The sequence below is a fragment of the Cavia porcellus genome, unplaced genomic scaffold (genome assembly GCF_034190915.1).
Source record: "Cavia porcellus strain 051 isolate PalLab524CR breed Dunkin Hartley unplaced genomic scaffold, mCavPor4.1 scaffold_38, whole genome shotgun sequence".
NCBI lineage: Eukaryota > Metazoa > Chordata > Mammalia > Rodentia > Caviidae > Cavia > Cavia porcellus.
In genome coordinates this window covers 7,566,173-7,586,971 of record NW_026947521.1, presented here as the reverse complement: position 1 = coordinate 7,586,971, position 20,799 = coordinate 7,566,173, and the positions used below count along the sequence as shown (strand labels likewise).

General features: G+C 37.9%; 1 protein-coding gene across 1 annotated transcript; it reads left to right on the top strand.

The window, feature by feature from the left end:
• Positions 1 to 1,871: 1,871 nt before the first annotated feature.
• On the top strand, positions 1,872 to 18,999 carry LOC100727916 (olfactory receptor 4C13-like). Its single transcript, XM_063243416.1, is given in 5 exon segments — positions 1,872 to 1,964; positions 12,871 to 12,965; positions 12,967 to 13,250; positions 13,253 to 13,729; positions 18,500 to 18,999. Coding segments are annotated over 5 exon segments (1,449 nt in total).
• Positions 19,000 to 20,799: the final 1,800 nt, after the last annotated feature.

The following is a 20,799-nucleotide window of genomic DNA, read 5'->3' as shown; positions in this document are numbered from 1 at the left end:
GTCATTGTACAAAAGAGAGGAAAAGAAAGTGCTCTAAACAATATAACTGCATGTATATTTAAATGTATAAGATAGACAATGATATTACTGAGTTTTGTTGGATCATTAACAGAACTGTTTGGTCTCACTGTTTGAATGTCCACTATATAAGCTTTAATTTTGTAACTTGAACAAATATTTCTAAGATGACAATATGTAATCCATTAACTAGTGATTTCCTACTGTTTATTTTTTTTCTGAAATTCTGTATAACTTGTACCCTTTTTCTGCTTTTTTTTCTTTTTCTCCTTAAATAAAATTTAAAAAAGAAAAAAAAAGAACTTCAATATACATGAAAGTATGGACAGCTATATTAAAGAGAGCAAGAGACTCTACAGCAGCCATTACTAACTTTCTTATTGTCTGGTCTTGAAGACCTAAAACGCCTTCCTCATTCTGTTCGGATCAGTTTTATACTATGGTGTTTTGTATGAATTCTCTGTCTGTGAAGACTTGGACAACTATTTGGAAGAAAACAAGAGTTAATATGATAAACAGTGAAGATCTCAGGTCAGCTAACTTTGAAATTTATATGTCTTACATTACTTCCTTATGTCCTATTTTGTTCTGTTTGTTGTGTTTAACTTTACCCCCTTTAAAATAAAAAGAAAAAAAGAAAAAAAAAAGTTGGGTTATTTGGTGGTGAAGCACTAGGTTGCTGAAATTGACCTGAATTGTTATGTTGTTAGGTCCTCTTTTATCTCAATCTCTCCCTTATTCATAAAAAATTATTTAGTTAGTTTTTTATTATTTTTTAATTAAGGGGAAAAATAAAAAAAAGTTAGCAGGATATATTATAGTAACTTTTTTATTTCCTATTAACTTGATTTGAAATCCTGTGTTGCTCTCACTATCTTGTTTTGACTGATTAGAATCTGTTCTGTTCTGTTTGATACTATCAAGTTCGAGGGTATGGGCAACTACTTTGAAAGCAATAAGATTCGCTATGATGCCCATTCTGGTTTGACTATTATCTTCTTTTGAAGTCCCGTAATGTTTACAATGTTTCGGTTTTATTGGTCTTGTTCTGTACTGTGTTGTTTAACTTTATAATACCTAATGATATGGGCAATTCTTTTTAAGGAAGCAGGCAGCATTATGGTAACCATTGTTGATAACCTTGTACTCTGTTTTTGCATCATGTGCTATGTTATCCTTGGTTTTGATTGACAGCTTTGTTTTGTCATATTTGGTTTTATTCTCTTCCAAAAAGAAGGGTAATAAGAACTGTGGGAGTAATAAACCCCAAAATGTGTAAATTTTGTTGTGGAAAAGAAAGTGCTCTAAGGATACAACTGCTAGTGTGTTTAGGCGTGTTAAGATAGATGACCATATTAATGTTTTTGGTTGGATCATTGAACACAACTGTTTGCGGTCTCACTGTTTGAATGTCCACTTTGTATGCTTTGAACCTGTGACTTGAGCAACTGTCTCTAAGATGATAATGTGTAATCTATTGACTGGTGATTTCTTACTGTTTTTTATTTTATTTCTGTATTACTTGTACTCTTACACTGTTTTGCTTTGTTTTGTTTTTTCCTCTTTTTCCTTTTAAATAAAACTAAAAAAATAAATTCCTTGCACTTTACAAGTGGTGAATTAATATAGTCAAACTAATTTATGTGCCTATTACTTTAATGAGTTCTCAACATGGACTTTCAGCTTACTTACAACATCTGGAGGAGAAACCACTGCAGATGGTAACCAGGTGCCAGATACCTAAAACCTGTATGAATGAGTGTCCTCTGGGGAAATAAAATCAAGAGAAAATACATGCAGGATTATTCACAAACATGTAAAGAGCTTTAATGGGTCCAAAGCAGGAGGGTATAATGGCCATCTGTGGGGTCAGAGATAAAAGATCCATAGAGGTCATCTGTGGCCTGGAGACTCCAGGACTGAGCAGTGATTCACCCCAAGAAAATGTAAATCATGAATGATTATTACAGTAAAAATCAAAACTTAATGAAACATTACCTGGCCTCACCAAGAATGACAACCATGAAAAATGTTAATTGTGACAAGTGATGGCGACAATGTGGATCAGAGGCAGCAGTAAGACCACATTGGCAGGGATGTGAATTGTTACACCTGCTAGGAAAACAGTATGATGTTCTTAAATATTAAATATGGAACTACCATGCAATGCAGTGAGTTCCCTCCAGGGTGTATAGCAAGAGAAGTGAAGTCAGTGCACTGAAAAAAATCTGCACTTCTAGGAATTTTTAAATAATATTCAGCAGTTAGTCACTTTTGAAGAAATTCTGTTATATTTCTTTATGATAACATTTGAAAACAAAGAACCAACTCTACATGAGTGTCAGGCTTTTAATTTTTAATAAGCACATATTAATTATACAAAATGATGGGCTTCACTGTGGTGTTTTCATCGAGGCACACACCATACTTTGCCCATGTACACTATCAGCTTTCCTTCATCCTCTTCATCCCATTGCATCCCCATCTTGTCCTTAAGAGTTTTCCTTCTTAGATAACATAGAAATCATTGTTCATTTTCTGTTAGCTGGTTCTAAATACCCTGTAATAGTTTCATCCTCTTGAATGGTTTCACACTGTCTTATATGTTTGATGCTATAGTATACGAAGTTATACTCAAATATTTCAAGGAAAAAGGCACTATGGTAACTAGTATTAAGTTGGGTTATCTTGTGGTGAAACACTTTGTTGCTTAAATTGTTCTGTTCTGACTTGTATTGTTATGTTGTTGTGTCCTCTTTTATCTCAATCTCCCCCCTTTTAAAAATTTTTTTATTTTATTATTGTTATTTTTTTATCAAGGGAAATTTTTTATATTAGCAGGATATATTAGAGTAACTTTTTGATTTCCTATTAACTCGATTTGAAGCCTCGTGTTGCTCTCACCATCTTGTTTTGACTGATTTTACTCTATTCTGTTCTGTTTGATATTATCAATTTTGAGGGCATAAGCAACTACTTTGAAGACAGTAAGATTCACTATGATGTCCATTCTGGTTTGACCATTATCTTCTTTTGAAGTTCAGTGATGTCTCCAATGTTTTGGTTTTATTGGTTTTGTTCAATTTTATTATACCGGATGATAGAGGCAATTCTTTTTAAGATAGCAAGCGCATTATGGTAACCACTGTTGATTACCTTGTATTCTGTTTTTATATCATGTACTGTGTCCATCCTTTGTTTTGACCGACTCTGCGTTGTTTTGTCACATTTGGTTTTATTCTCTTCAAAAAAAAAAGTAATAAGAACTGTGTGAGTAATAAAACCCAAAATGTGTAAATGTAGTTGTAAAAAAGAGGAAAAGAAAGTGCTCTAAAGGATACAACTGCAAGTGTGTTTAGGTGTGTAAGATAGATGACCATATTACTGTTTTTGCTGGATCATTGAACACAACTGTTTGCAGTTTCACTGTTTGATTGTCCACTTTGTATGCTTATTTTGTAACTTGATCAGCTATTTCTAAGATGACAATATGTAATCTATTAACTAGTGATTTCTTACTGTTTTTTATTGTAGTTCTGTGTTACTTGTACCCTTTAACTGTTTTGTTTCTCTTTAAATAAAAAAAAGTTTTCCTTCTCTCTTCATGCCATCCCTACTTTCTAGATTCAACATATAAAAGAAACATTCAACATTTTATGAATCTGGCTTACTTTCACTAACATGACCTCTCTAGTTCAGTCTATTGTCCTCCAAATGAAATGATCCTATGCTTCTTCATGACTAAATAGCATTCCAGTTCTTTTGTATGTACCACTTTTCCTTAGTGCAGTTATCTGGGGACTGATGATTAGCCTGATTCCCTAACTTGGCTAATGTGAATTAGGCTGTAATCAAAGTGGGTACCTAGCACTGATATCTATTACCACACACAGTTCTTTTTCCAAACAATTAAGTTCACAAAGTGTTCAACAAAAGTTGGTACTATTCACAAAATCTGTACTGTATGATAAAGATGATGATGGCTATCCTCCCCTCTCACACAGAGTCACCTTCATCAAAATGACCAAGCAAGTTCAGTTGGTGAACTGAGGCAACACTCTGTTTCTACAATTTAATTCACTTGGGCATACAGTGAGAAATGTGGCTGGATGGAATAGTAGCTGTCTCTTTAGTTTTTTAGGAAACATCTGTACCAGGGGTGGTGAACCTTTTAGAGCTTTCAATGATGATAAACCACCTTCTGTGACACTAGGCTGCAGGACTGCCACAACTGATCTATACCATTTTACACACTGACTGTAATAACTTACCTTTCACCAACAGTGTGAAATGGATGTTTATCCCATGAATCCTCCTCCTATTATTTCTTTGCATTCTTGATGAAGCCATTTGACTAAGATGGGAACTTCTGTAAAGATTGCAATATGTAATATGTTAATTATTGTTAGGCCCCTTAAATCTTGTTTTGAAGTTGTTTTATTTTATTTCTTCTCTGAAACAACAAAAAATAGTACTTCACAGTAGTTTTGATTTGCAGTTTCCCAATGGCTAAATACACAGATTGGTCGTCTGAACTTCTTTTAAGAAAGATCTGTCCAATCACTTACCAATTTATGGAGCATTTACTTGTTCCTTTGGTGTTAAATGTCCTGTGTCCTTTAGCAAAGAAACAAAGATTTTTAATCTGTTATACATTTTTCGTAGTAGCCAACATGTGGAAGAAATTCAAATGTAGAGTAAAAGATGATGGATAAAAATACGCTATAGAAACATGTAAGTGGAACACTACTGAGTCCTGAAAATTAAAGAAAATCTGTTTATGAGCAACACAGAATAACCTCAGAGAACTCTGTGCTAAGAAAAATACATCAGACATAGGAGGACAAAGTGAGAATGGTGCCCCTTGTATAGAAACCCAATTCAGATTAACGTATAGAGTCAGAGAATGGAATAGTGATACTCTTGACCTGCAGGGAGAGATGCTGAGATGTGAATCAGAAAGCAGAAAATTTGGGTACACAAGGTAAGTAAGCTGTGGAGATCTATATACCACCACAACAAGCCATTTTCTGTACTATAGTGCATACATAAAATTTTGTTGAGAGCAAAAATCTTGTGTTAGGTGTTCTTAATATAATGACAAAAATAATAACTATGATAATGAAAATAGGCTGGGGTCCTGTATGCCTCATACATCTGAGTATCTTTACCTTTTGCTAAATTAGGGAAATTCACTTGGATTATTTCTGTGAATAGCTTTTGTAGTCCAGTTGTTTGTGTCCTTACTTCTTCTTTTATGTTCTTAATTCTTAAGTTATAGATCCTCTTATCATCTTCTAGCCTTTGTATTATTGCTATTTGGTTTTTTTTTTGTTATTTTAAAGAAGTTTTTCATTTCATGTTCCCATATTACAAATCTGCTCTCCAGTTCAGATTATCTACCCTTAGTTTCTTTCAAGCTATTATGCCAGCTTTTGATAGAATTTTTAGTTTCCTGGTAATCTCTTTGAACTTGCTTCACGTATTCTATGTTTTCTCTATTTTCTCCATCAAACAATTCTCCCCTTTTTTTCTGTTCTTCCATTCCACCATCTGTTTTTTCTCGGGTGGTGCTTAGCATTTCTCTACTTATATCTTGCTTTATTTCATTAAATACTTCATTTTTAAACTCATCTATGTGACTCTGGAGATATTGCTTTATGTCTATTGGTGCTGTGTCTGATATTGTATGTTTTCTGTCTTCCTTTGCATTTCCCTTTCCTGGATCAGTGTTCTCAGGATTGGGGACTGAGGACCCTTTCTTGCTGCTTCCTCTTCCCATACTTTTTGTTCCTTCCCTACAAGCAAATGTAGGAGGCCCAATTTTTTTCTCTTTGTCAGTTACAGTTTGTTTGAATTGTGCCAGCTAGGTGTTCCCGCCTACTGCAGTGTACTAGGGAGACACAGTCCTGGGCAGCCTCTGCTAGGCCCACTTCTCCAGGTCAACCTATCCAAGGTTTCACCACTAGGGTGCACCTCCAGGTGCTGGGACCTGGTTTGGGCTAGCCTACTGGGTCTTAGTCAGTGGTGTCACACAAGCCAGGTACTCCCTACCAATCCCGCTTGAGAGGGGAATATGCGGCTAATGTCACTGCAGCATCCTGTTCTGGCAAGTCTGCCCCATCCCAGTATGTCCTTTGTTGGAGCCTCCTACTCTATGAAAGTTTCCCTGTTCCGCTCACTCACTGCAAGTCAATGTAGGGCTCCCTGCTTGTCCTGCTCTCAACTCCATTTGCAGATTTCCGCTCTCAGAGCTTTCATGCATCTCTTTCCCTGCCCTGCAGATTTTGACGCAGCAGTGGCAGCAGGACTGACTCATTATTTTTAATCAAAAACATACATAGAGACCTCACAGAAGATGATCTACTAAAGACCAATAATACATGGACATGTACACAACTTTGTCAGTCATCAAGAATATTCAAATCAAAATCACAATATTTTATCAGAAAGAGACAAGAACAAGCAACCTGTGTTGCAATGACAAGAACTCTCTTTTTGTGTCAAAGTAGCTCTCCAACAGTGCTCTCTGCTGACCTGACCACAGGATCCCAAGAGCAGCTGTAATGTGGAGCCTTAAGTGGTTTCTGGCTACTTCTATGACATTCAGAGATAAGACAAGCACATTCAAAGCTTCCTATGTTTAAATGGCTGCCATTAATTTAAAGCCTAAACAGGTTCAACTCTGCAAGCAACTAATAGTGGAATTTCCGAAGTCTTTATTATTAACAAGAGGAAAGAAGGACACCACCATGCTATTCGCATGACACTTAGCTTGTCTTAACACCACAATTTAGTGTATAGGAAGGGGCCCCTCACGTGTGTGTGTTTTGAGTTCTGGAAATGGAATTCCCATTCAATGGAATTCCCATTCAATGGGATCACTAAGGTGTTTCTATGGATAAATCCTTTCCTCTGAGAAGATAATTAACTCCTTAGAGAGAGCACACAGATGCAAGCTGAGGTCTCTCAGTCTTTATTGAACCACTTTAAATGGCCTGACACAGCAAGGTGGAAAACTTTTGTGTTGCAAATCACACATCTGAGGGGATGGACAGAACATGGAAGATAGATAACAGCAGCTATGGAGGCTCTCTGAGATAGCCAGTTTAGAATCCAGGAATGGTGCGATGTGGGGAGTCCTAAGCAGAGGGAAATATATCCTGCCAACCCAGGAACGAACTAAGCTGAGAGAAACCAACTGGAAATGCAATCCCGGTGCTATGACCACAACAGATAAAGTCTCAGCACTGAAGCTGGAACCTGCACCTCTGGAAACTGGGATTTGAATTTCCTGCCACGGCTGCTGCATCTGAATCGGCACAGCAGGGATAGAGATGTGAAAGCTCTGAGAGCAGGAATCGGTGAACCAAATTGAGAGCGGAACTGGCAGGGAGCCCTGCATCAACCTGTGGTGAGTGAGAGGAATGGGGATTTTTCATAGATAAGGAGGCTCCAACAGAGGACATTCTGGGACCAGGAAGACTTGCCAGAACAGGATACTGCAGTGACTTTAGTCGCATATTCCCCTCTCAAGTGGGATTGGTGGGGAGTGCTTGGCCTGGGTGACACCGCAGACTAAGACCCAGTAGGCTAGCCCAAACCAGGTCCCTAGCAGTAAAGCCTTCAGGGGTGGGCCCAGCATAGACTGCCCTGGTCTGTGTCTCCCTAGTATACTGTAGTGGGCAGGAACACTTAGCTGGCACGATTCAAACAAACTGTAACCCACAAAGAAAGAAACTGGGCCTCCTATATATACCTGTATGGAAGGAACAAAAAATATGAGAAGAGGAGGCAACAAGAAAGGGTCCTCAGTCCCCAATCCTGAGAACACTGACCCAGGAAATGCAAAGGAGAATGAGGACAGAAAACATGCAATATCAGACACAGCATCAATAGACATAAAACGATATCTCTGGAGCCTCATAGACAAGTTGAAAAGTGAAATATTTAATGAAGCAAAGCAAGATATAAGTAGAATAGTTAGAGAAATACTAAGTGCCACCCAAGAAAAAAAAACAGATCGTGGAATGGAAGAACAGAAAAAAAGGGGAGAATTGTTTGATGGAGAAAATAGAGAAAACATAGAATACATGAAGCAAGTTCAAAGAGAATCCCAGGAAACTAAAAACTCTATTGAAAGCTGGCATAACAGCTTGAAAGAAGCAAGAGATAGATTATCTGAACTGGAGGATAGATTTGTAATGTGGGAGCATCAAATGAAAAACTTCTTTAAAATGACAAGGAAACAAACAGCAATAATACAAAGGCTAGAAGATGATAAGAGGATCTATAACTTAATTAAGAATGTAAAGGAAAAAGTAGGGACACAAACAAATGAACTACAAAGTCTATTCACAGAAATAATCCAGGAGAATTTCGCTAATTTAGCAAAAGGTAAAGATACTCAGATGTATGAGGCATACAGGACCCTGGCCACCTACAACCCAAACAGAACTACACCCAGGCATATAATAATAATCAAAATTCCAGAAATCCAATATAAGAACAGAATACTAAAAGCCAAGAAACAGATCACTTACAAGGGAACACCCATCAGAATTACAGCAGACTTCTTGGCACTAACCATCAAATCATGAAGAGTGTGGAGGGAAATAATTCAAGCTTTGAAAGATAATAACCTCCAGCCAAGATTGAGATATCCTGCACAACTGTCCCTCGAAATTGATGGAGAAACAAGATGCTTCCAGAATAAAGAGGAACTAGGGGAATTTGCAACCACCAATTCAACTCTACAGAGTATACTGCAGGACATTCTAAAAGAGAAAAATAACAAGATTCCAAAAACAGTAACCGAGAGACCACAATGAATGGAGCAGAAAGTGAAATGAAGAAGAAAAACTGACAACTAATGACGAAAAAGAGCTCAACAGAAGTGAGGCAGAGAAGGTTAGATATAATTTCTAATATAGATGGCCCAGATACCGTAACTTTAGGGAAAAAATAGAGAATAGCAGTCAGAGTGGATCAAGACGTAGGGTCCGCCGAGAGGCTCTTTATAGGAAATATAATTAGCCTGAAGAAGGTTATATGGACCAAAATCAAACATGAGAAAATGGAACTCGATGTGATAGGGAACCAGAGAGTAATAGGGGCAACTAGACCAGTATATATGGATAGGTTGAACAGACAGACTTTAATAAATGAAGAAATATAACTAGAAGTCCAGCCCAGGAGTGAGAAAGTTCAGAAATACTTAAGTAAATAGCAGGTTGCCCCCCCCCAATACAAAACCGTGAGTGTTGGGGAGACCCAAATATACACACTTCATTCTGGGGGAGTAAAAGGGAGGAATAGGCCTCAAAAACACCAACAGAAGATATAGCTAATAGTGTATTAGGAATTAAAACCCCTATTACTCGCACCACTCTGCTTGACTGGAACTCCTTCTGTCCTAGGCTGTATACAAGCACTGGATCTGAGGGGCACGGACGGCTGTCCATAGCGTAGGGGACACCTTTAACTCCCTATTAACTCAATCAGGATCCACATATGACTTATACTGTTATATCATGACTGATCTTAGTTAAATCTGACTTGTTTGATTGCTGCTTATTACTGACAGATTTTATTCAAAACCTGTAAGGTTGATGGCAACAAGTTGAGGAGTATAGACAAAAATACTGAAAATGACAAGGATTCACTACGATATCCATTCTGATTTGATTACTACCTGTTTTTGTAGCTCTACACTATCTCTAAAGATGTGTTTCTGTTAATTCTGTTATGTATTGATATGCTCAATTATACTTTATCTAATGATATAGCCAATTCTGTTGATGATACCAAGAAACAGCACAGTGAACAAGATACAGCAGATTTATGTCTTTTTAGTTTTATATGTCTATAGGAAAAGGTTTAGTTCTGTCTTGCTTTGTTATGTTTTTCCCTCTAACATAGAAAGGATAGAAATACATGTTAAGACTCAAGCTTACATAAAACCTATAAACAGTTTATGAGCACTAATCTGATGTCACATGATGAACTAAAACTTTGAAAGAAAGAAAGTGGCACTGCAGTACCCAGTCCTGATTCCGGAGTGTTATGATGTGAAATCCAGCAATATTATTAATCTTTGTTCAGAAGGATTTTAATCTAATATGCTCTGTTAGGTCTCAACATAAATGAAGATATGGATAAATGCATACATGTCTAAGTGTATAGGACTGATAGCCATAATACTTAGTTTTTGTTAGATAGTTGAACAGAACTGTTTTCAGTCTCCCTGGTTGAAATCCCATTTATATGTTCCACTTGTGTACCTTAAAAACTATTTATAGGGGGGCAATATGAATACATCAGCTAGTGATTTATTACTATTTCTTTTCTTTGAAAGTATGTACTATTTTTGCCCGTTTTCTATTTTGTTTTGTCTTTCTTTAAATAAAAAAAAAGAAAATCACACATCCAGAGCAATGCTCATCTTGAATACAAGAACCACTTGCAAAATTTCCCTTCAAATTTTTCCTTTCTTGCTACAGGAATAGAGCTACAAAATTAGGGTCGTTGTTCTGTATTATCATAAGGATCTTTTCTAAGATCAAATATGAGGTTCCATGGAAACATTTTTGCTTTACATAAGTTTTTATTTACTTTAGATTTACAATGGCATTACCTTATGGATTTGATATAATTTTCCAACTATTTTTTTGCAAGTGCATGATTTCTTTTTAACTGAAACATTTTTATTCCATGAGGTCATGTTGAAGATGGAATTGTTTCTAAAAGTGTCCAAGCATTCTTGCAATCCTCCAAGAGGGTGAAGGTAAGATTTAAACTCTCTTGCTGCTTATTGAACAATAATGTTATTTTTCAAATAGAGTAATCATTACCTTTGTCAAAGATAGTCACAGTGTGTTGCTCACTAACTTTAGGGTCCTAAAAGATAGCTGGTAAGTACCGTTAACCTAATTTCACACTGAACAGCCTGAGACTCAAAGACAGAAAGCAATTTCAGGAGTCCCTTCTCTAAAATCAAGGAACAATATTTTGCCATGAAGCATCTCATTTACTCACCAAAACTAATCTTGACCATGGAAACAAATTTTGAATAACCCTAAAAACACAAAACATCTGTATGTTAAGTGACAGAATACATCAAACCTTTATATGGGGTCAATAGCTAAAACAGTCTTTGTGGCTTCTAGAGATGGCAGATGGTGAAGACTTTTAAGCTTATGGCATGTTAAAATGTTTGTCTATTTTATTGCTCAGATTGTCTATTCTATTTGTTTGTCAAATGCTTGCATGGTTATAGATAAAAATGTGGTCCCAGAATTTAGTTTAAGTTTATAATTCTCATAAGAGATGCAAAGCAATATTCTCAATCAAACTTTCTACATAATGAGGCAGGTGTGCAAATTTCCAGGAAATACATCCACATAAGAGAAATTTCAAATTGAAGAGTAAGGACTCTAATCTCAATTTCATGGCTCAGCATGCTTAAACCAATATACTTTCATCACTCAGACAAATGTTTTCAAACGACGTCAGCCAAATCTGGGAAGGTCAATATACATTGAAATATATCATCCTTTGTCTATGTGAAGCACCAAATTTCCATTTGAAGAATTATGACTATTACAATAATCAGTAATCATTATGTACCTGTTAAACATGATTATATTACTATTTGTTCTAACATGACAATATGGAGAATAACAATTAAGGTTCAATATTTAAAAGAAAATATACATTAGAGGTTGGAGAACAAAAGATAAAGTAAAAATGTAATTGGCATTCTTGGCTACACTATGTATTAGCTGCCTCTCCAGAAGCAGGATTTTTGATATTTTTGGCCCTCTCTTACAAGTTAAATAGCTGAAATATAGGTTTTAAAAGGCAATGTTAATCAGATAGTTTGTGTTTAGTGAGAACTAAGGCAGTAACTATCTGCAGAAAAACTTAGAACATATGACATGTTTACCAGGTATTAATTAATAATATCATTGTCACCCTAACAGTAAACATTAGTCTTTAAGGGTCTTTAAGTATGAAACGGACTAAGTAGTACCAAGCACAAAGGTTGTCTTATGTATCGAAGGCAATCTTGTGTGAAAAAGATTTGGTATTGTGATTTACATAAAACACTAAAATTTTTATTATATTATCAACCGTTATCAATATACTAGACATAAGGAAAAATAGTAAAATTATTTTTCAATAGCATTTTGCATGTTCATTGCATTTTCTGCACTACTGCCCTGCCACTATTTACATGAACCATTACATATTTTGCAAACTGAGACTCTTGTCTTTGGCTTCTTCCTGTCACTACAGCTCACTGTGATAAACACAAGAAAAAGGAAGACATTGACCAGAGCTGGATCCAATATTTTTCCTTCTTAAAATTTAATTTTAAAATAATTTTCCAATTACTTTCAGAGTACCTTATTTCTTACTAATAAAGAATAATATTGTCTTTTTCATCAATGGCCACTTGACTTTAACTTTCTTTGCTAGATGAAGCTGTCAGTGTGTTTGAAAAATATTGCTTCTATTTGAGATATTAATAATCTCAATTAAGTATACTTAACTGGCTTCCTTTCTTGTGTGTTTACAAAAGTTCCTATAGAATCTTCCTCCAGAAGGAAACCTGAGTAATACACAAGAATTTATCTCTACATTTTATCTTCAAATCAAAGGGAAAAGAAGAAAAATTTATGTAATTTTACAACTCAATGGAATCTAGACATTTATTGTTTACTTGGATGAAGAAGTATGATAAATTCAAGGATATGTTAATATTTTACAGGTAATATAATTAATTTCAAAATTAAGCAGATGGTGGTTAAAAACTATGTGACAGAATTTGTTTTATTGGGGACCTAGAGATGCGGAAAAACATATTTGCTGTTGTTTTTGCTCATCTACATCATCTCCATGGTGGCAAGTGTGCTCATCCATATCACCATCAGTCAGCCCCCCTAACAGAACCCCCATGTACTTTTTCCTAGCCCATCTCTCCTTTATTGATGTCTGCTACTCCTCAGTCAATACCCCAAAGTTCATTAGAGATTCACTGCATGAAAAGAATACGAGCCTGTTCAATGCGTGTATGACTCAAGTCTTTGCAGACTATTTCATTGGCAGTATGGAGGTCATCCTGCTGACTGTCATGGCCTATGACCGCTATGTGGCCATCTGCAAGCCCTTGCCCTGTGCAACCATCATGAACTGGAGAGTGTACGGCCTGCTGGTGGAACTGTCCTGGGTGGGGGCCTTCTTCATGGAACCATACAGATCCTTTTCATCTTACCACTCCCTTTCTGGGGTTCAAATATCATGGATCACTTTATGTGTGATCTGAACCCTCTGCTGAGGCTGGCCTGCACTGATACCCACATTCTGGGGTTCTTCATAGCTGCCAACAGTGGCTTCATCTGTCTGTTAAATTTCCTGCTTCTCATGGACTCCTACATGGTCATTCTCTTCTCCATCAAGGCCCACAGTGTGGAAGGCAAGCAGAAAGCCCTCTCCACCTGTGCTTCCCACATCACAGTGATTGTCTTGTTCTGTGTGCTGTCCATATTTGTGTATCTAAGATCTGCAACGACTCTACCCACTGACAAAGCAGCCGCCATTTTCTACACCATGATAACTCCCATGCTAAATCCTCTGATCTACACTTTGAGAAATGCTCAGATGAAAAATGCTCGCAGGAATTTTTTGGGGAGGAAAATTCTTCCAGGTGACAAATAAATGTCTGGAGATCAAAATTATTTTCAAAGTTCAAAGGATCAAACAGACACTGTGTCAGTATCTCACAAAGGAGTACTTATAGGACATAGAAACATACTGCAATTTATAGATTTTACATTTTTATTTTAGTATTAAGAAATGTCTATGATAATAAAAAATGAGAATCACTGCAATTATGCTCATTTTATTCTATAAAAACACGGACAGTAGGGAAGTTCTCAAAATATATAATTGTGCTGATTTAGGAGCCATAGTATAACTGATTTTTTGGACAGTACTCTGAAGATCACTAATGAAAGTAATAAAAGTATGAATAACCTGAGATGGTTACTAAAATTTTTGAGACAAGATTTTGGCTGAGCACATGGTACTTGGTAGTTGAATATCTGTCCATAAAATCTAAACATGTTCATGCATATCCCTTGTGATTTTACATGTCAATTTGATGACCATTTCTTTCCAGGAAAATTATGCAATCAGTGATGGTTAAGCTTAATTATGGACACAATTGGTTTGAAAGAAAGCTAGAACATTATACAACTCACTGTTGGGTGTGCACTGATGGGTCACTGTGGCCTGGCCTTCAGTGACATGCCTGGTTGCCTTTTCCCTGTTCTGTTCTTTTGCTCTGCTTCCTTTCACTGTGACTTAAGCCTTACTGTTCCAGCAACCCTCTACCACCATGTACTTGCCTTGGGATGAATCTCTGAAACCATGAAAAAAATTAATCCTTTCTTAAGTTTAACAGAGCATGTGGATTGAATAATAATAACAGAAAAGCATGTCACTTTTGCAATTATACCCAACTTTATGTTTGGAAGACTTTACAACTAGTTTCCAGAAAGATTTTGGAAGATTTACTAAAGGAAGGGCAGAGAAACTCTAGAAAGCTCTAAACAGAGATAATGAATGATCATCTTCATAGCTGAGACCACCAGGATGCTGCTAGGAATGTAAACAGTAAATGTCTGGTCCAGGATGATTCAAGTGGGAACAAGGACTCCACTGGCAGTTACACTCTGGGAAGAACAACAACAAAAAATTCCCATTTTCCCCATGTGAAGAATACTGAGGAGATTGATCTTGTAAAGCAAAATTTTCAAGGCAGACTAAAATGCAGGCTGAGCTTGTTCATGTGTAACATACTATCAACTTCCCAGCTCAGATGCATGAACACAGAAACGCGTGCCTCTGGAAGCTCGTGCACGCATGCTGACCTCAGGAGGTGGAGGTCTGGTTCTGTTTTCAAAACTAAGAGAGAGAGCTGGGGCATCAAGCAGTGAAAAGCTTTCCTTGTGTGCTCTATGTTTTTCCTCATGTCACCACTCCCAAGATCCATATACACATGAATAAGGGGAAACAAAATTTGGGATAAAAGTACTTGTGTCTGCCTCAGAGATGGCACTGAATAAAAATTTTCTCTTTCCATCAATCCTTCAGGTCCTTAACAACCTAACTATAGGAGTTGACCTCTCCACTCTCAACTAATAGGTCAAGCCTATATTTACCTGACAAGCTTTGGGACTACCCTTTGTTTTTTCTGTAACTGAAGTTGGGTACCAAATGTCACCCATGAATAAAATGTGCCTCATGGCTTTTCTAATTTACACAGACAGAAATCAGGTATATAGGTAGTGACACGAATAGTGTAGGATAGTGTGGGAAACAACATGATATTAGCACAAATTAAACTCTTTAATATGTTCATTAAGAAAAGTTTCTTAAATGTTGCAGTTCACCAAGTTCAGGAAGACTCTATTTGGGTAGCTGACCACTCCAGAAGCAGAAAGTAAGTATATTATGTTTTTTTTTATTTTAAAGAAATTAAGACAAAACAGGACATAACAGAGCAGATCAGAACAGAACAATGTAAGCAAAACAGTATTACACCAGAAGACAACCCATAATTAACAGTAACTACCACCATGCCTCTTTCTTTGAAATACTTGAGTATAACTTCATATACAATGGTATCAAACATAACAAAATAGTATAAAAACATTCAAGAGAATGAGAGTATTACAGGGCTTTCAGAACCAAATAACAGAAAACAAACAATGGCTACTATCTTATCTCATTTCTCATAGGAAATTTGTTTATACTTTCACACGTAATAAAATTCAATAAGGTACAGCATGATAGAGCCAATGGAAACAGAAGAGCAAGACCATGGTAGGACTTCAGAGTAAGATGATATTATAATGAATTGTTTCCCTCAGATTAGCTGTTGATACCACCACAGATAATAAAATCAAAAAACCAGGACAAACACATTATAACTGCAATCATTATAAGGCTTCAAAACAATGTAATAGGAAATCATGATTGCCCTTAACTCTTATGTATGCTTACTATTTCTTACATTAGGGAGACTATATGATATTTATACATGATTTATTTCACTTATGAGTACGGTCTCAAGTTGTACCCATTTATTAGTAAATATCTTAATGTGATCATTCCTTATAGCTGAGTACTACTCCATTGTATAAAAATACTGCATCTTTTTTATCCATTCCTCAGTTGATGGACATGTAGGTTGTTTCCAAGATCTGGCTATTACAAATTGTGCTGCTATAAACATGGGTGCATGTACATCACTGTGGTATGATGCTTTCAGTTCTTCTGAGAATATGCCTAGAAGTGGATTAGCTGGGTTGAATGGAGCCTCCAGTCCCAGATTTTTGAGGAATCTCCAGACTGACCTCCATAGTTGTTGCACCAGTCTGCACTCTCACCAACAGTGCAGGAGAGTTCCTTTTTTACCCCATCCTCTTCAGCATTTGTTGGTAGTTTTCTTGATCCTGGCCATTCTTTCTGGAGAAGGATGGAATCTCAGTATGGTTTTAATTTGCATTTTTCTAATGACTAAAGATGATGAACATTTTTCATGTATTTATTTGCCATTTGTATTTCTTCATCTGAGAACTGTGTACTCATCTCAGATACCCATTTTTAGACTGGGTCGTTGAGTTTCAGGGATCTGACTTTTTAAAATTCTTTACATGTTTTAGACAGAAGTCCTTTATCAGAGGGACAGTTCACTAAGATTTTTTTCCAGTTTGTGGGTTTTCTTTTCACTATGCTGGAGACTTCTTTTGACATGGAGAAACTTTTTAATAAGAGGTGATCCCAGTTACTGATTCTGGGAAGTAGTTCCCATGTGGTTTGATTCCTATTCATGAATTCTCTACCTACCTGTATGTCTTCAAGATGTTTACCTACTTTGTCTTCCAGCAGATTTAGTGTTTCTATTTTAATATTCAGATATTTGATCCATTTAAATTTTAGATATGGTGATATGCATGGGTCTAGTTTCAGTTTTTGGCATATGGAGAGCCAGTTTTTCCAGCACCATTTATTAAAGAGACTGTCCTTTTTCCAATGAACATGTTTGGGCCATTTATCAAAGATAAGGTGGTTGAGTGGTGTTGGTAGTTGTGGTTTTATCTTCTAACCTATTCCATTGATCTTCGGCTCTGTTTTGATTCCAATACCATGTTGATTTTACTACTGTTGTTTTGTAGTATAACTTCAAATCAGGGATTCTGATGCCTCCTGCCTTGCCTTTGCTGCTTATAATTGCCTTTGTTATTCTAGGTCTCTTCTGCTTCCAGATTGATTTTAGGAGTGATTTCTCTGGATCTATGAGGTATGTTGATGGTATTTTCATTGGAATTGCATTGAATATGTATAGCAATTTTGGGAGAATGGCCATTTTTACAACATTTATTCTCCTTATCCATGAACAAGGGATGTCTTTCCATTTTCTGAGATTTTCTTAGATTTCTTTTTCAGGGTATTACAGTTTTCCCTGTACAGATCTTTTACTTCTTTCATGAGATTAACTCGTAAGTATTTCATTTTTCTGTATGCTAGTGTGAAAGGTGTGGCTTCTCTTATTTCTCTCTCCAAAATTTTGTTTTTAGTGCATAGAAATAATATTCATTTTGAGCATTCATTTTGTGTCCAGCTACACTGCTGAATTTATTTATTATATTTATATTATATCAATGGAGTTGTGGGGGTCTTTTAGGTAGAGTACCCTGTCATCTGCAAATAATGATAATTTAACTTCCTCTTTTACTCTCTTTACCCCTTTTATTTCTCTCTCTTGTCTTATTGCTCTAGCTAGTATTTCCAGTACTATATTGAATAGGCGCAGTGATAAGGGACATCCTTGTCATGTGCCTGATTTTAAGGTAAAGGCCTTCAGCTTCTGGTCATTTAGTATGATGCTGGATGTTGATTTGTCATAGATGGTCTTTATCACATTGAGGTAAAGACCATCTTTCCAATTTTCTGTAAGGTTCTTATCATGAATGAGTGTTGATCTTATCAAAAACTTTTTCTGCATCTATAGAAATGATCATGTGATTCTTACTTTTGGCTTTATTGATATGATGGATTACATTTATTGACTTGCGGGGGAGAAAATGGCGGCTAACTAGAGGATCGGGCTGAGAGTCTCTCCGGAGAAATCATATTAAAAGCTAGAATATCACAACATGGAGAGGGCCAGACAAATGGTAACGATTCTTATTAACCAAGACAGTGCAGCTGGAGGATTTAAAGTCGTGCTGAGACTGTGAAGGCTGAAAATGGGAAGATGCAAATCCTGCGCCTTTAAATCAACAGTTTAACCCATGGACGCAACAGGAAAAGCTGTGTTGGCTTTTGACTGCCCAGCTACACCAGAGGAGATTGTGAAAGACTCTCGAGCTCCAAAGCCAAACGCTGCTCCGCACTGTGCTGGGAGGGCACACTGCGCGGGTTTCTGACCCTTCCACACCGTACCGGGAGTGCACGCAGCGCGGATTTCTGACTGCTCTGCGCCGGGCCGCAAGTGCACGCCGCGCGGGTTTCCGACGGTTCCGCACTGAGCCGGGGCTGCACGCAGCGCGGATTTCTGACCCCTCCACGCCGTACAGGGAGTGCACGCATCGCGGATTTCTGACTGCTCCGCGCCGGGCCGCGAGTGCACGCCGCACGGGTTTCCGACGGTTCTGCACTGAGCCGGGGCTGCACGCAGCGCAGATTTCTGACCCCTCCACGCCGTACAGGGAGTACACGCAGCGCGGATTTCTGACTGCTCCGCGCCGGGCCGCGAGTGCACGCCGCGCGGGTTTCCGATGGTTCCGCACTGAGCCGGGAGTGCACGCAGCGCGGATTCCTGACCGTTCCACCCTGTACCGGGAATGCACGCAGCGTGGATTTCTGACCACTCCGCACTGTACCAGGCGCTGCGCGGATTTCTGACCATTCTGTGCTGTACGGGGAGTGCACGCTGCGCGGATCTCTGACCGATCAGTGCTGTGCTGGGAACGTGGGAAAGGTGGGCGGCGTGGACCCTGGTGAGTACTAGAGACCCTGCGACTGCCGGGGTTGGCCAGATAACATCTTGGAACGGGACAGTGCCCGCCACCACGGGGACATCAATAACACAGAGTCTGGTGGCAGCCATTTTACAGTTGGGCAGAACCTACAGCTCAGTGGCGTCACTGAGCCCCCTGTAGGGAGGGCTAGTGGAAGGCATCTTGTAATTGGGCAGAGCCTGAGTACGTGTTGGCTTCAGCCTCATACAGAGTTTGGGCAGTTCTGCTGTGCTGGTGCTCCTGACACAGAGAGGTCTGGAAGAGAACAGCTGAGATTTGGGCAGGACCCTGTGCCATAGTGACATTAGTCAGCTGCTTCTGGTACAAAGAGAACTGGCAGGAGATACTGGGGCTAACCCAAGCCTCTGCTTGGGGCCCAATGAGCGGATACAAAATAGTCACAACTCAGTGACAACCAGAAAGTACAGCCTAATTTAGGAACTAACTGGCACAGAGGCTAGAGACTAGCCTGTACTGCCCCTGCAGCCCAGTCTACCCCAGATAACAGTAAATTGGGGAGGACAGCAAAAACTCAAGCCAGCACGCTTCTGAAAGGGCCTAAGCAATTCGGAGAGGGCCAGAGAACTCCAGGACAGTCTGAAAGAAACCAGAAACATGACAAGAGATAAAAATAAAAAAAAGTCTCCAGCTGCCCAACAGGAGAAAATAAGCCCAGGAGAAGTAAACACCGAAGAGAACAAGCACAGTAACCATCCACTACTCGACACAGCATCAGCTGAAATTAAAAAGTACCTATATGATCTCATAGAGGAATTTAAAGCTGTACTCCTGATCCAAGTGAGGCAAGATATAAAGAGATTAATTAAAGAAATGACAAGCCCCGCCCAAGAGAACACAGATGGAAGAACTGAGGAAATCAGAAAAGAAAGAGAAGCATCTGAAGAAGAATTTAAGCGTAACCTAGAATACATGAAACAGATCCAAAGAGAATATCAGGAAACTAAAAACTCCATTGAACATTGGCAAAATGCCTTGACAGAAACTAAAGATAGCCTTCTGAAACTTGAAGAGAGATTTAGGACATATGAATGTGAAAGAAAAATCCTCTTAAAAATAACAAGGAACCAGAAAGAAGCAATTCTAAAACTGGAAGATGACAAAAAGATACACAACCTAAGAATAAAGAATGTGAGTGAGGAAGCAGGAACATCCAAAAATGAAATACAAAAAATATTCACAGAGATATTAAAGCAAAATTTCCCATGTATAGCAAAAAGAAATGATATCCAGATAAAAGAAGCATGCAGAACACCAGCTACCTATAACCAAAACAGATCTACGCCTAGACATATAATAATCGAGATCCCAGAAATCCACCAAAAAAACAGAATATTAAAAGCAGCCAGAGAAAAGATGCAGGTTACCTATAATGGGAAATCTATCAAAATAACAGCAGACTTATCAACACAAACTCTTAAGTCAAGAAGGGAGTGGGGAGAAATATTCCAAGTCCTGAAAGAAAAAAATATGCAACCAAAGTTCATATATCCATCAAAACTCTCTCTAAAAATTAATGAAGAAATAAGATACTTTCAAGACAAGGAGGAACTGTGGGAGTTTGTGGCCACCAATCCAACCCTACAGAGAATGCTGAAGGACATTACAGAGAAAGAGAGGAAGAGATACCAGGATTCCAACAACAGTGGCAGAGAGGCCTCAGTGA